This window comes from Salvia hispanica, chromosome 3 (assembly GCF_029641045.1).
Source record: "Salvia hispanica isolate PSC_SH4W2 chromosome 3, Shi_PSC_v1, whole genome shotgun sequence".
Taxonomy (NCBI): Eukaryota; Viridiplantae; Streptophyta; class Magnoliopsida; order Lamiales; family Lamiaceae; genus Salvia; species Salvia hispanica.
In genome coordinates, this window is record NC_142694.1 from 60,067,767 (window position 1) to 60,080,146 (window position 12,380).

At 33.2% G+C, this 12,380-nt stretch overlaps 1 protein-coding gene and 1 pseudogene across 2 annotated transcripts; one reads left to right on the top strand and one right to left on the bottom strand.

The window, feature by feature from the left end:
* Positions 1–48: 48 nt before the first annotated feature.
* On the top strand, positions 49–1,054 carry LOC125210510 (uncharacterized; annotated as a pseudogene). Its single transcript, XR_016136305.1, has 3 exons — positions 49–59; positions 220–719; positions 794–1,054. The product of XR_016136305.1 is annotated as an uncharacterized LOC125210510 (transcript).
* A 241-nt stretch (positions 1,055–1,295) lies between these two features.
* LOC125215305 (calcium-dependent protein kinase 18-like) lies at positions 1,296–5,128 on the bottom strand. The gene is made up of 12 exons (XM_048116687.2): positions 4,440–5,128; positions 3,820–3,950; positions 3,669–3,710; positions 3,446–3,557; positions 3,293–3,371; positions 2,962–3,131; positions 2,626–2,752; positions 2,381–2,496; positions 2,180–2,287; positions 2,039–2,101; positions 1,765–1,938; positions 1,296–1,677 (listed from the first exon to the last, which is right to left on the bottom strand). The coding sequence occupies exons 1-12, from the start codon at positions 4,842–4,844 to the stop codon at positions 1,510–1,512; spliced, it is 1,695 nt and encodes a 564-aa protein (XP_047972644.2). The 5' UTR covers positions 4,845–5,128; the 3' UTR covers positions 1,296–1,509.
* Positions 5,129–12,380: the final 7,252 nt, after the last annotated feature.

Here is a 12,380-nt window from a genome sequence, read left to right on the forward strand (position 1 = left end):
CCAAGCTAAAATGAGAAAGTACTGAATTTGAAGTGGAAAATGTAAGAAATGGACATATGGCAAGATTCTCATTTTTAGCATTCTTCATAGATCTACTGGCCTGATTCAAAGAATGATTAGGATTTTGAAATCTCTGATAGAGCATATTTCTTCACTCTTTTGCTTACTCTGTTTGCTTGTTTGCGTTGAAATAATGTAACACTGCATAGCTGAATACAGTTCTGATGCGCTCGAGCATTCAGATCCGGACAGGCCCAAGAACGACAAGGCCACCATTGTCTCCGACACAATCCAAGTGCTCAAGGCTCAAGAAAGAGCATGCACTAAGAATCACACGACGTAAAGATTCCTCGTACAGCCATTGCAGAGCCTTTTCTGCGCTCTCACGTGGTTTCTTGAACAGCTGACACAAGAGAAAAATGAGATACGGAATGAGAAAGCTTCTCTGAAATCCAATGTTCAGAACCTCGGGGCACAGCAGCAGCCAACTCAAGGCTCCATGGTCCCGTGGGATCCTCAACTAGTGATGGCACCATCGCATCCGTTTCCTGTTGCTGTTCCAATGCATCAAGCAACAAAGGCGCCGCCTTCATTAGCCAACCAGCACCAATTCCCCTGACAATGTGTCAGTTTCTAGGCCAATAGATTCCAGCAGGAGAGGAACTGCAAACTCCAACGACGTTGCAACTGATTTGGAACTTAAGATACGGGGATCGAAGGTTGGTTTCCTTTTATCTACAACAAGGTGTGAAGTGAATCAGAAATTTTTTAAGTGTTTTGCAAAATTGTGCAGGAATTGTCAGCCAAGAAACGGTAGTGCAGACACATTCGAGGCTCGTTTCAGTTTACAGTTGAATAAATGTTGTTGATGATGATGCTTGGAAGAGATTCTGAGCTGATAGAGATAACAAAAGACTTGTACACTTCACCAGTTCTCCTGTAAATTATCTGGAAGTAGATGTCACGTTCTTCTATACTTGAGCAAATTGTCAAAAAAAAATTAAGTCTAGTCGACAACTTCTGATCGATCTCGTGATTTTGGAAATCAATCAGAAAAATTATTAAGTTTGGAGGTTCTCAATCAATTGTCATGGTGAAAAAAATTGGTCACCTACGTTCACATCTTTCAACCAATCGATGTTGATTGTTTAATTCAGCGGTGGTGATATCCACGTATAATTTTTTGGTTATCATATCAAATAATTTCACTTAAAGAATTACCATGCGCTAATTGACAACAAATTCAAACTTCATGATTTTTCAAAACATTTTCAAAATGGCATGACGGACCAGAATTTAAGCAAACTTCGTGATTTTTCGACAATTTGCATGATTTTTCATTGACAGGCCAGCATCACATATTCACATACATCATAATAGTACAACACCACAGTTGAAAGTAGCAACAGCACATATTTACAGACTCCTCATTGTTGCCAAAATAATGTGAAGGCTTGCTTGCTCTTACTACCAAAAACCAGCAGTCTCCCAATGAAAATTGCTGAGCCTTCACATCTTGAGGGCAGCAGCTCGAGCCGCAGATGGGCTTGCCACGCCCCGAGAGCTCAGGCTAGCAGTTCTTAGAAGCCTGCGGAACTCAGACAAGCTGATCTTCCCGTCTTTGTCTATGTCTGCTTCTTCCAGCAGCGGGTCCAGCGAACCCCTTAGACATGTGTGCTGCGGTTCCATCAAAAAAGAACATACTCCATAAGTCCGGTTTCCATACTTTGAAAGATGCAAACGAGGTACTACTAACTAACTAACCATTTTGAGTTCGTCCGGAGTTATGTATCCATCTTTATCAACGTCGAATTTCTCAAAAGCTGCCTGCGACCTGTGGTGCCATTTCTCCGTATCGTGCTCCTCCAGCTGATGGACGTGTAGGGTGGCTGCAACAAACTCTGAGAAATCTACAAGTCCATCGGTGTTGCTATCAATCTGTTTGACGCGCGCAAATATACAATACAAGAGCGATCAGAAATGCACGAATAAGAACTTGAGCTTATACTGCACGAGGAGGAAAAAGAAGGCAATATACCGCTTGAAGGATTTCAAGAACTCGTGAGTCCTTCATTCTCCAAGGAAGATCCTTCTCCATGGCCTGTACAATGCATACGATAAGGTACCATATAAACAAACAGCAGATGCAGTCTAGCATATTCCCCGAAAAGCAACTAACCTGTCTCATTTCCTCAAGACTGATGACACCATTTTTATCCACATCAATCGCGTCAAACTGATCTCGTAGATCCGATATTTCCTCTTCGTCGAGTGTGCTAGCCAATGCCTGGCACATTAAAATTCACAACTATTGAACTGCCGCCTCTGTGTATTTATCATTTACTACCTACTATTTCACTAGCACGAAAGAATGACTAACCCGAAGAGCAAACTGCTTAAATCGACTGTATTTCACAAATTTCCTCATGTTAGATAGAACGGAGATGTCTAAAGGAATCTCCGAAGCTTCGCCTCCTTCTCGAACCCAAGGATGTGCTGCACAAGCTAAAAGCATCACTACACTAACCCAAGCGCAGCTAGGTGTACACTTGTTATAACATATGGGAAAACGGATGAAGCAATTAGTTACTAGCTATGAAGATAAATGGGAGGCATAGGACATACACAAGGCCTGGGCCGCAGTAAGCCGTGCTTGAGGATTTTTTACTAGCAATTTCTTGACAAAATCTTTTGCAGCATTGCTAATCCCAGGCCATGGTTTACGGCGAAAGTCAGGTTTGTTCCTCAGAACCTATAACACACGAAAATTACAGTCATAAACAGACTAGCATATATATAACAAAATGGACTAACAAAAGTAAAAAAGGAATCAATGAGATAAAACAGAAAAATGCATTTAGTTGATGGGCCCATAAATTCTAGTTTTACATTCATATCCACCAAAAAATGGGATCATATAATCCAGATATGGAATAAGTGAAAAAGACATAAGTATTTCACCTCCTTAAATATGCCATCCTCGGTTTTGTCCCAGAATGGCCGCCTTCCACACAGCAAGATGTAAGTAATTACACCAATGCTCCATACATCTGATTCGGGACCGGATTTACGTTTTAATACCTCTGGAGCTACATAATATGCACTGCCAACAATGTCTTGGAATTTCTTTCCTGATAGAAATTTGAAGGATTTTGACGAATGAGTAATTAATGCAAAGAATCTCCATAGATTTGCATTTAACATGGAATATAAAATGTCATGTACGGATCTGCCCTAAATGTTGTCGATAAAATAGTAGGTTCTTCATAATATCTGAGTTGGGATCTAATACCTGGTCTAATGAAGTCTGACAAACCAAAATCTGTGGCCTTCAGATGTGAATCCTCTTTTGGAGACTTAAATAAAAAATTCTGCAGGAAAATAATTTAAAGAGTTTAAGGATCAATCGAGTACTCTCTCAACATAACCAATGGAACACACTAACCTCCGGCTTCATATCACGGTGTACAAGACCATGTAAATGGCACTCAGCTGCAACTTTTAGCATCTGCCTTACAACAAATGCTGCATCTTTCTCAGTGTATCGGCTATCCTTTCTGTTAGAATAATAAGCTTTAAGAGTTAGAAAATGATTCAAGCAAAGCAAAATCACATACAACAAATGCAATCAACAGAGAAAGATACTGCAAAACTTGGGGAATGCTTACTTCGATAGGATACGGTCTAGCAGTTCTCCGCCCTCACACAACCTAAACGACAAAAGTTGATAGTATGTCATTAACACCACTTCAATTACAAACGGCTCAATGCGGATTAATAATTTGTCTGGAAGACTTTAAGTTTTGAAGACGAACTCACTCCATCACTATGTAGACATAAGAATCATCTTCAAAAGCATTATAGAAGCGGACCACGTTCTCATGGCCAGTTAAAGCCCTCAATATCTTGACCTCCCGCTTGACATCTTCGACAGCAATCGGAAGAACCATCTGATCATGTATTCAAGAAAATATTAGCTACACAGCTTATAGGTATCCATTATCCGAACGCCTCATATCCCTTGTGTATTTAATCCTCATTTCACAAGAAATCCATCTATCCAAAATAGATGCTATATATACACATTCATACCCAAATAGACTTAGACTTTCTAGAAAAGGAAATCATCTAATGACCTACACTATGCTTTTCCTCATTCAACTGTTTACTTAATAAGGGAGCAGAGACAATCCAGCACAGGAAATTTTGATCATTTGATTCCACTCACATCCAAAACAACACAATAAATGAAAAGTTCAACTAAAACTATGTAGAGTGTATGATCACTCAAAACTAGAGCTTCCACAAACCTCAAACAGGAAAACACAACAAATCAATTCAATAGTATAAAACAATTAGGCATGACCCAAACCAGCATATCAATACACAGAAACAAAGCTAATAAAAGTAGAAAAAAATGTACTAGCTAAAAACCTCACCTTGGCCTTGTCTATTTTCTTGACAGCAACACGATCTCCATTGGACTTATCAATCGCAACATATGTATAACCAAATTGGCCGTGTCCCAACAATTTCCCGATCGTATACCTCTTATCAAAATCCTTATCATATCCAAAATCTGTTCTTTTCCCACATGGAATCGCCCCAGTTGGCCTCTTGGAAGAACTCTTGAGATTGTGGTGAGATGGCTTCTTCTGCTGCTGACTCTTGTGGCTCTCTCTTGCTCTCCGATTGCGATCATTGTTAGAGCTCTCTTGCTTCCTAGGTACAGATTCCGGAGCCCCTGAGGCTGGTGGCTTGGCTGCGGCGGAGGAGCGGCGGTTGTTGACCGAAGTGCTGCTATTGGAGCCACTGACTTTTGAGGTTGAAAAACAGCTACCCATTTCTTAAAAGCACAAGAAAAAACCCCAAAGATTCCAACTTTATGTCTCAAAAATCAAGGGATTTGAATATTCAAAAAAGAGAGGATCAGTGAGGATGATCAGCCATAGACGTAAATTGAGCAAAAAGGGAGGAATATATATTGGAGGAAATATACTCTGTAATGGCGAGACATATTATACTAGTATTTATTAGAAGAGGAAACATTAGAGCAGATTTGAGGAAGAAGGGAAGAAGGAGATGGAGGTGGTGTGGTGGCCTATGGTCAAACAGACCTTATTTTCTAACTATTGTCATAAAAATACATTTATTCTCTCTATATAATTTCTATTACTGCTGACTATAATTTCTATTTTTCTCCTGCATGTGTTTTTTACTAAAATACCCAAAAGAGTGAGAAATTGTTTATAACGAATTTCGCAATTAATAAAATGAGGAGTCTGCTATCCCAGTCAACTGTTAAGCTCAATGTTAATTGTGCTCGTGTTGAATCATTAGATCTATTATTCGATTTATTGAAGTCTAATATGATCTGTGACTTACTTTATCGAAAAATAATGAAGCTAATTCTACTAGTTAAATTGAATAGATAATAGTAGTAATCCGTACTAGTTCTATTGTGTCGACTATGAAGCTTATATATGTCATTTTTCATAACCTAGTACCGTGGTGAATCCAAAAATTTTAAATGGTTTTTCATTTTAGGAATCGAACTCGAGCCTTCGAATCAGATCATTCTACAAGCTATTCGTTTTAGTATATTATATTATATTAGTTTTTGTATTGTTCCAAATATCCTAATTTTTTTGGGAGGGAGTGAGTATATAGCTAGAGTTCAAAGTTATTGGAGTTTAATAACCTTATATTTATGTGTAAGGCCGTTATTGGCAAAATATATAGCGAAAATTCTGGTTTTACATAACTTTGATGTGGATATATCGAATTGGGTATATAATTTGTGTGAATGTTTATTTTGTTTAGGGTCGTGATTATGTGTTTATTTGCTTGACATATTAAGTTTTTTTGAGATCCATTTATTCCGTATCAAATAAATTAAACATGTTTACTAAGAAATGATAGAAGAACAACTTGGAGTGGAATATTTCCAACATGGGAAAAACGTGTGTTCTTTTCCGTCGCAATTCATTTATTAATTTTGTGTTTATTTTTTAATTAGTATTATGGGCTTATGGCATCAAGTTCACGCTATACGTATTTAATAATATTAATATACATTAAATATATGCATATTATTAGTTTAATGTAATAACTGGCTCCCTATATGACATTACAAAATGCACTCGTTGTATGACTACTTCATAATCAAACTTCTTCGAAGTTTACAGTTCATTCGAGTTTAATAACTGAACTTAAATCAGATTTTTAATTGTGTTTCTAATGGAGTATCAAATTTTAATACTATATCTATTCTATCAATCAAAGTAAAGAGTATTACTCTCTCTGTTTGCGAATAAGAGTTTCATTTTTCCATTTTGGTCCGTTCAGTAACTTGTTTCCATCTACTTTTCTTAACATTTCTTAAAATTTGTGCCGAAAAAAATAAGACTCCTATTCGCAGACGAATGGAGTATTATGGATGACAAATCATATGGATTGGATTGCTATCGTGTCAACTTGATAAGTTGATAACGGCTTAATCCAATAATGTCTAATCCTGAATTTGACCTGTTAAGGAAATTCTCAACCTGTACACAAACTCACAAACTCAATGCTATCTTCAAACCCGAACATAGATTGACACAACATGAATCCGTTAACGCCACCATATAATATGGGTTGACATGCCACGATAACGACTTGAACCTGATATTACACGTAAAATCTGATATTACGCGATTAAACTTGATTTACACAATTTAAACTTAATTTATGCAAACTTTGAGAATAAAATTAATGTATAATTTTTTAGAAAAAGAATAAAATAATTAAAATAGTAGTAATATTATTATGTTTTAACGAGAACTCAACCTAAATGTATTGATTCCAAATAGATCAATGAGATAAGGATACAGATCTAATAAAACTTAACCTAATACATTAATTACATGCATATTCGTGTTGAAATTTTGTATTGCGTTGAAAATGATAAGATCTCCTAGATATCCTTCTCATATATAGTACATTATTAGATTTTCAATCTGAATAATTTTAAGGTAATAGTCTTCGCATTTACTATTGGTGGTTCAATATTCTAGGCCATGAATTATTTAATTATATGCACTAACTATCTTGGACACTTGCAATGTACAAACATCAAATGTTTGATGCACCACCTCTAGTTTAATTTCATTATTATTAACCAATTTATATTTTTTAATATTATGAAGTAATTTTGCTAAGTTAATGAGTTTGAATTGCATTGTGCAATCAAGAATTCAAGATGCTATTGAAATTCTTGGAATTTTATTTTATTTTATTTTAGTTTAGTTATAGTTATTTATGCGATCAAAGATTTTCTTATGGTTTCCCTCTAGTGAGAGGGAGAGAGAGGTTTTACTAGTTCCAATTTAATGGGAAGAAGGCAAATCGTATGATTGGCAGCCTTCAATCGTGGTAGGTGCCGACGTGCGATACAATATAATAATTGAATTTTCAGTTCACACACTATAACTATTCTTTCATAATGCTTTTTCTACAACTCTTTTGAATCATAGTCCTACTTTTTCTATAGCTCTATTGAAAAACCATTAATATCCTATCATGGTCCTGATATTACCATATTATGTGTGCAACTAATTATAAATATTAACAAAATGAAATAAGTGATTTATTACCATATTATGTGTGCAACTAATTATAAATATTAACAAAATGAAATAAGTGATTTCGTTTCGCCTGTCTTATAAAAGTAAGCTAAATTTTCTTTATCTGTTTCAATAAAAATAGTTCATATTCATTTATAAAAACATTTTTTATTCTCTTTTACCTTAGTACTTATGGGTCTACCATTCACTACATTATTTCAATTAGTATTTTCAAATACTTTATTTTTTAATTTATTTTACTAATTACACATTAAAATTCATGAAATTCTTAATTAATCTATTTTTATAAGAAGGTAGAATCATATGATTATAATTGATGAGATATACTCTCTTCGTCTCTAAAAATAGACTTTATTTGAAATGATATAGGAATTTAATGCACAACTAGTAAAAAAACAGAGAAATAGAAAGAAAATTATTGAAATATTATTATTGGATAATGAGTCCACCTCTTAGAGAGAAAAATATTCCCTAAATAGAACGGGTCTTTTTTGGAGGCTATCCCAAAATGACAATAAGGTCTATTTTCAAGGGTCCGATAGATTATTATGTAACCATACATGTCTTGATTATTAAATTGATTTTTATACCGTGTCAGCTAGAAATGAAGGCCACAACGACACGCTGTTATGATTAGAATCATGTAGATTTAGAATCAAAATTAAAATATTACACTTAATAAAAAATACAATATTCCCTCATGTTTATAATAATTTTGCACACTTTATACCAGTTAATCTGTCCAGTAGTGACCGCGACACGTGCCAGTGGTTGCTCATTGATCTGCTATCAAAGCATACAATTGAATTTTTGGATGTATTCTTGCAAAATAAACGTTTGCTGTCTCATCTAACTCTTTATTTTATAGTGATGCATATTTCAGGATGTTAATACACCCCCAGCCCAATACTTATGAACCGACCCCATAATTTATTTATAATTGAAATATTAGTCTCTAAAATTATGAATTTTATCTAAAATTTAGTATTTTTCATGAACTTTAAAATTAGTTTAGAATATCATAATTTTGCACTTTGTTTAATATTTACCACAACATATCTATCACCATATTTGACTAACTTACAAGACTTTTTTTTATTTTATACTTGACACAATTAAATCAATATGGTTTCTACTTGACTTTTTATCCTACTTGTTATGAACTTAAAAAATAGTTTAAAATACCATAAAAGTATCACGGCTGCTCATGTAAAATAAGATTTTGATCAAATATCTTATTTGGGTTAGTTTGGGAAATACCAAACAAATTGCAAATTTTTTGATATTCTAGACCAATTTTAAAGTTCATGGGAAATACTAAATTTTGGGCAAAGTTCATGGTTTTAGAGACCAATATCCCTTTATAATTTTAGTAGGTTCTATTATAGTGGAGTCATTTTCTTTTCGAGCAAACCTCAACACATTTTTTTCTCTTATTTTGCTCTGTCTTACTTCATTCTTTATGCGTCTCTCTACCTTTTTCATTTCTTATTTTGTTATTCATTTGCTTAACTCACTTAACACAATTTTTTTAAATCGTGTGCCAAAAAGAAATGCTCTATTATTGTGGAACGGAGGGAGTAGTTGAAAAGCGATTGTGTGATAGCTATAATTGAAACAGATTCAAATATAGTAATATTTGAATGATGATTTTAATAAAATAAAAAAAATATTTATACTCCAATTTATATAGTACTAATATATATATATATATATATATATATATATATATATAGGTTTGTGTTAAAATGACAACACCTCTTAAAGTAACATCATACCACCATTCTTAGCCAATCATTTGTACATGTGGACAAATAATAAGCTGCTATGTGGCAATCATAAAAAATACTCAAGGGTAAATTTTCAAGGACTGCAATATCTAATACGCTAGACTGCAATTTTTCCCGTCTGCAATATCCAATACGCTAGACTGCAATCTATAGATTGCAGTATAGATTGCAGTCTAGCGTTTATAGTTTATACTATTGCAGTTTAGCGTTTATAATATTGCAGTCTAACGTGGTGTCACAGTGTCACTTTAAGAGGTGTTGTCATTTTAACGCATCCCTATATATATATATTAGTTTTTATTAATATAAAATAATATACTCCTAATAAAAATAAATGAATCGAAAATTTGAAGCTCATTATAAGAAATATTTTGAATCTATGCTAAAAAAATTTCATAATGTGTTTATATTTAATTTTAATTTTATAACTTTTGAATTATTACATATTTTAACACGTTAATATCAATAAAATGTATTTTAATATGTTAAATCATTTAATATTTAAAATTTTTCAAATGCTATTTTTATCCAATGTCATACTATTTTAAAAAAATTATAATACTATTACTTAATCATGTTTAAATTTATGTTAGTCATATACTTAATATCTTTAATGTTTGTGTATGTTTAAAATAGAACAAAAAAAAAATTACACCTTTTTATTGACTTTGTGAAGAAAAACGTCCAACCAAGAGAGAGAGCATGCATAATTCAGCCTCAAAATATGCAAAACAAAATCATAAAATTTTAAAATAATGAATATGGTATGTATCAAATTAACAAAATTATCGACCTCCAAAAGAAAATTCGATCATTTAGTCAAAAGACTCAAAACTAATATGGACATGAGAAATTTTTCGACCGTCCAACTTATCCTTACCCGTACAAATTTGTTTCGTTTCATATTTACAGTTTATAAATATATGAATAATATGATTTTGTTGCCATAATAGTGTCAGCGTACCCTTAATTTGTATTATAGGAAATGAAAATTTGGCAATCACTTATTTAGTGAATTTAATTATACTGTATCTTACTGCCTGAGAACAATAAAATTCAAAGAATGTATTTTGTAAATAAATGTTGCAATTACAGTTTTATGTTTTAACTAGTTGCAGATTAACATTAATTCTCAACTTTTCAGCAATTTTTTTTGTTACATCGATGAAGCATGTCATTTTTGTAGTAAAGTGATGGATAAATTTCGCCGAAAATTGTGTAATGATGCAAGCGTTCGATTGGCATTAGCATAAAAAATATCTGTCAATTTAAATAGTACTACTACTAATTAGTGCTGTATATATAGAGTAGCTAATTAATCAGAATAAGCTGACTTAAGCTAAGTGATAAATGTTAGTGGACAAATTATAAAAATAAAAACTCATTATGCCCTGAAAGTGCTTAATAAGTGGTTACAACTTACAAAAATGTTAAATGAATAATGTACTCTGTGGCCAGCTTACCAAAATTGAAACAAGAGTAATCACTTAATCGAACAATATAGTATATGCCAACTATAAATAATTAATTACTAAAGTTATTCCTTTTGAGATCACGTACTAGTGTACTGCCATAACCGTAATGGCAAATTAAGTTGTATTCCCTCCGTTCCATAGTAATAGAGGTGTTTTTTCATTTTCATTCGTTCTATAGTAATAGAGTCATTTTCTTTTTTAGTAAAAGTCAACACATTTTTCCACATCTACTTTACTCTCTTTTACTTTTTTCTCTCTTCATCTCTCTACCTTTTTCATTTTCCACTTTATTCTCTCTTTACTTAATTCACCTAACACAATTTTTCTTAATCTCCGTGCCAAATAATTTTGTCTCCATTACTATGGAACGGAGGAAGTAATATACTATAGTTTATGCTCCAAAATTTAGAGTCCTTTAAAAGAAATCTGAACTTGCGTTTACTTTTTTAAACTTTTGTTTTTTGGACTACGTCGAGAAATCGATATTAGAAAATTGATATAAGCTGTTAATTTGATATTAACAAAATTCCACTTAATTTATCGTATATGACTTTTTTTTAAAAATTTATCACATCGAATTCTTGATACAAAACCACATCATTTAAAAAATCAAGCTAAATATATATATCGAAAAAAAGTACTCTGTATGATATTTCGATTATTAATTTAACTCTGGAATATAGATTAGATATTTTAATTTACCAGCACACCAATTAGAGTAGAACATTTCATGTGTAATTTGCCGCGTGATCTATTTTCTATAAATGTAGCTTTCATGATTTGATATTGAGCAAAGTAGTCACGCTGACTTCGTCAACACCTTTTCATATTTTTGCACGAAACCACGTATATCTTTTTCAAAAATTATGATTCAAAATGTGGACATAATGCTGACAAAGTCATCGCCTAGATTTTTTCTTTTTATTTGGTCCGTTCCTCTTTTCATTTTTCTCTCTTTTGTACTAAAATTTTAAAGACTACTGTATGAGTGGGAACAAGCTGAAGTGGCTTTTGTTTGTCCCATTCTTGACGCACGCATGACTTGATAATGATACAAGTATTAGCTGGCCGACTCAATTAAATATTAATTTATCCTATTTCTTGAGTGATTACAGATAACGAAAATAATGCCAACTTCTTGGTAGATTAACTTTTTTTAATTTTTTATTTTTTATAAAATGAAAAATGTTCAAGCCACCAAGGAGGCGAGCAATGGGAAACAATCCTCAAACCACAATAACAAAACACATTCAAGGTAACACCAAGAGTAAAGTAATACTACTAAAAAGTAAAAACATTTATGTCAAGGCTCTAGGTACCAAAAACAAACACCAACCCATAACCAAGGTTACCTGCCACCAGTGGCGGAGCCAGACTTTTAACGATGGGGGGCCCAAACAGCTACTCCCCGCCTCCGCAAAAAATAGGCTCATTTGTAGACGACACAAGTTTTAATGACAAATTGATAAAATAAGAGAGAAAATGTA

Coding starts and splice junctions, on each gene's coding strand:
- LOC125215305 (XM_048116687.2), bottom strand. CDS start 4,844: ATGGGTAGCTGTTTTTCAACCTCAAAAGTCAGTGGCTCCAATAGCAGC. Junction 3,558..3,668: donor CTAGACCGTATCCTATCGAA/GTAAGCATTCCC, acceptor TTATTCTAACAG/AAAGGATAGCCGATACACTG. Junction 3,372..3,445: donor ACCGTGATATGAAGCCGGAG/GTTAGTGTGTTC, acceptor ATTTTCCTGCAG/AATTTTTTATTTAAGTCTCC.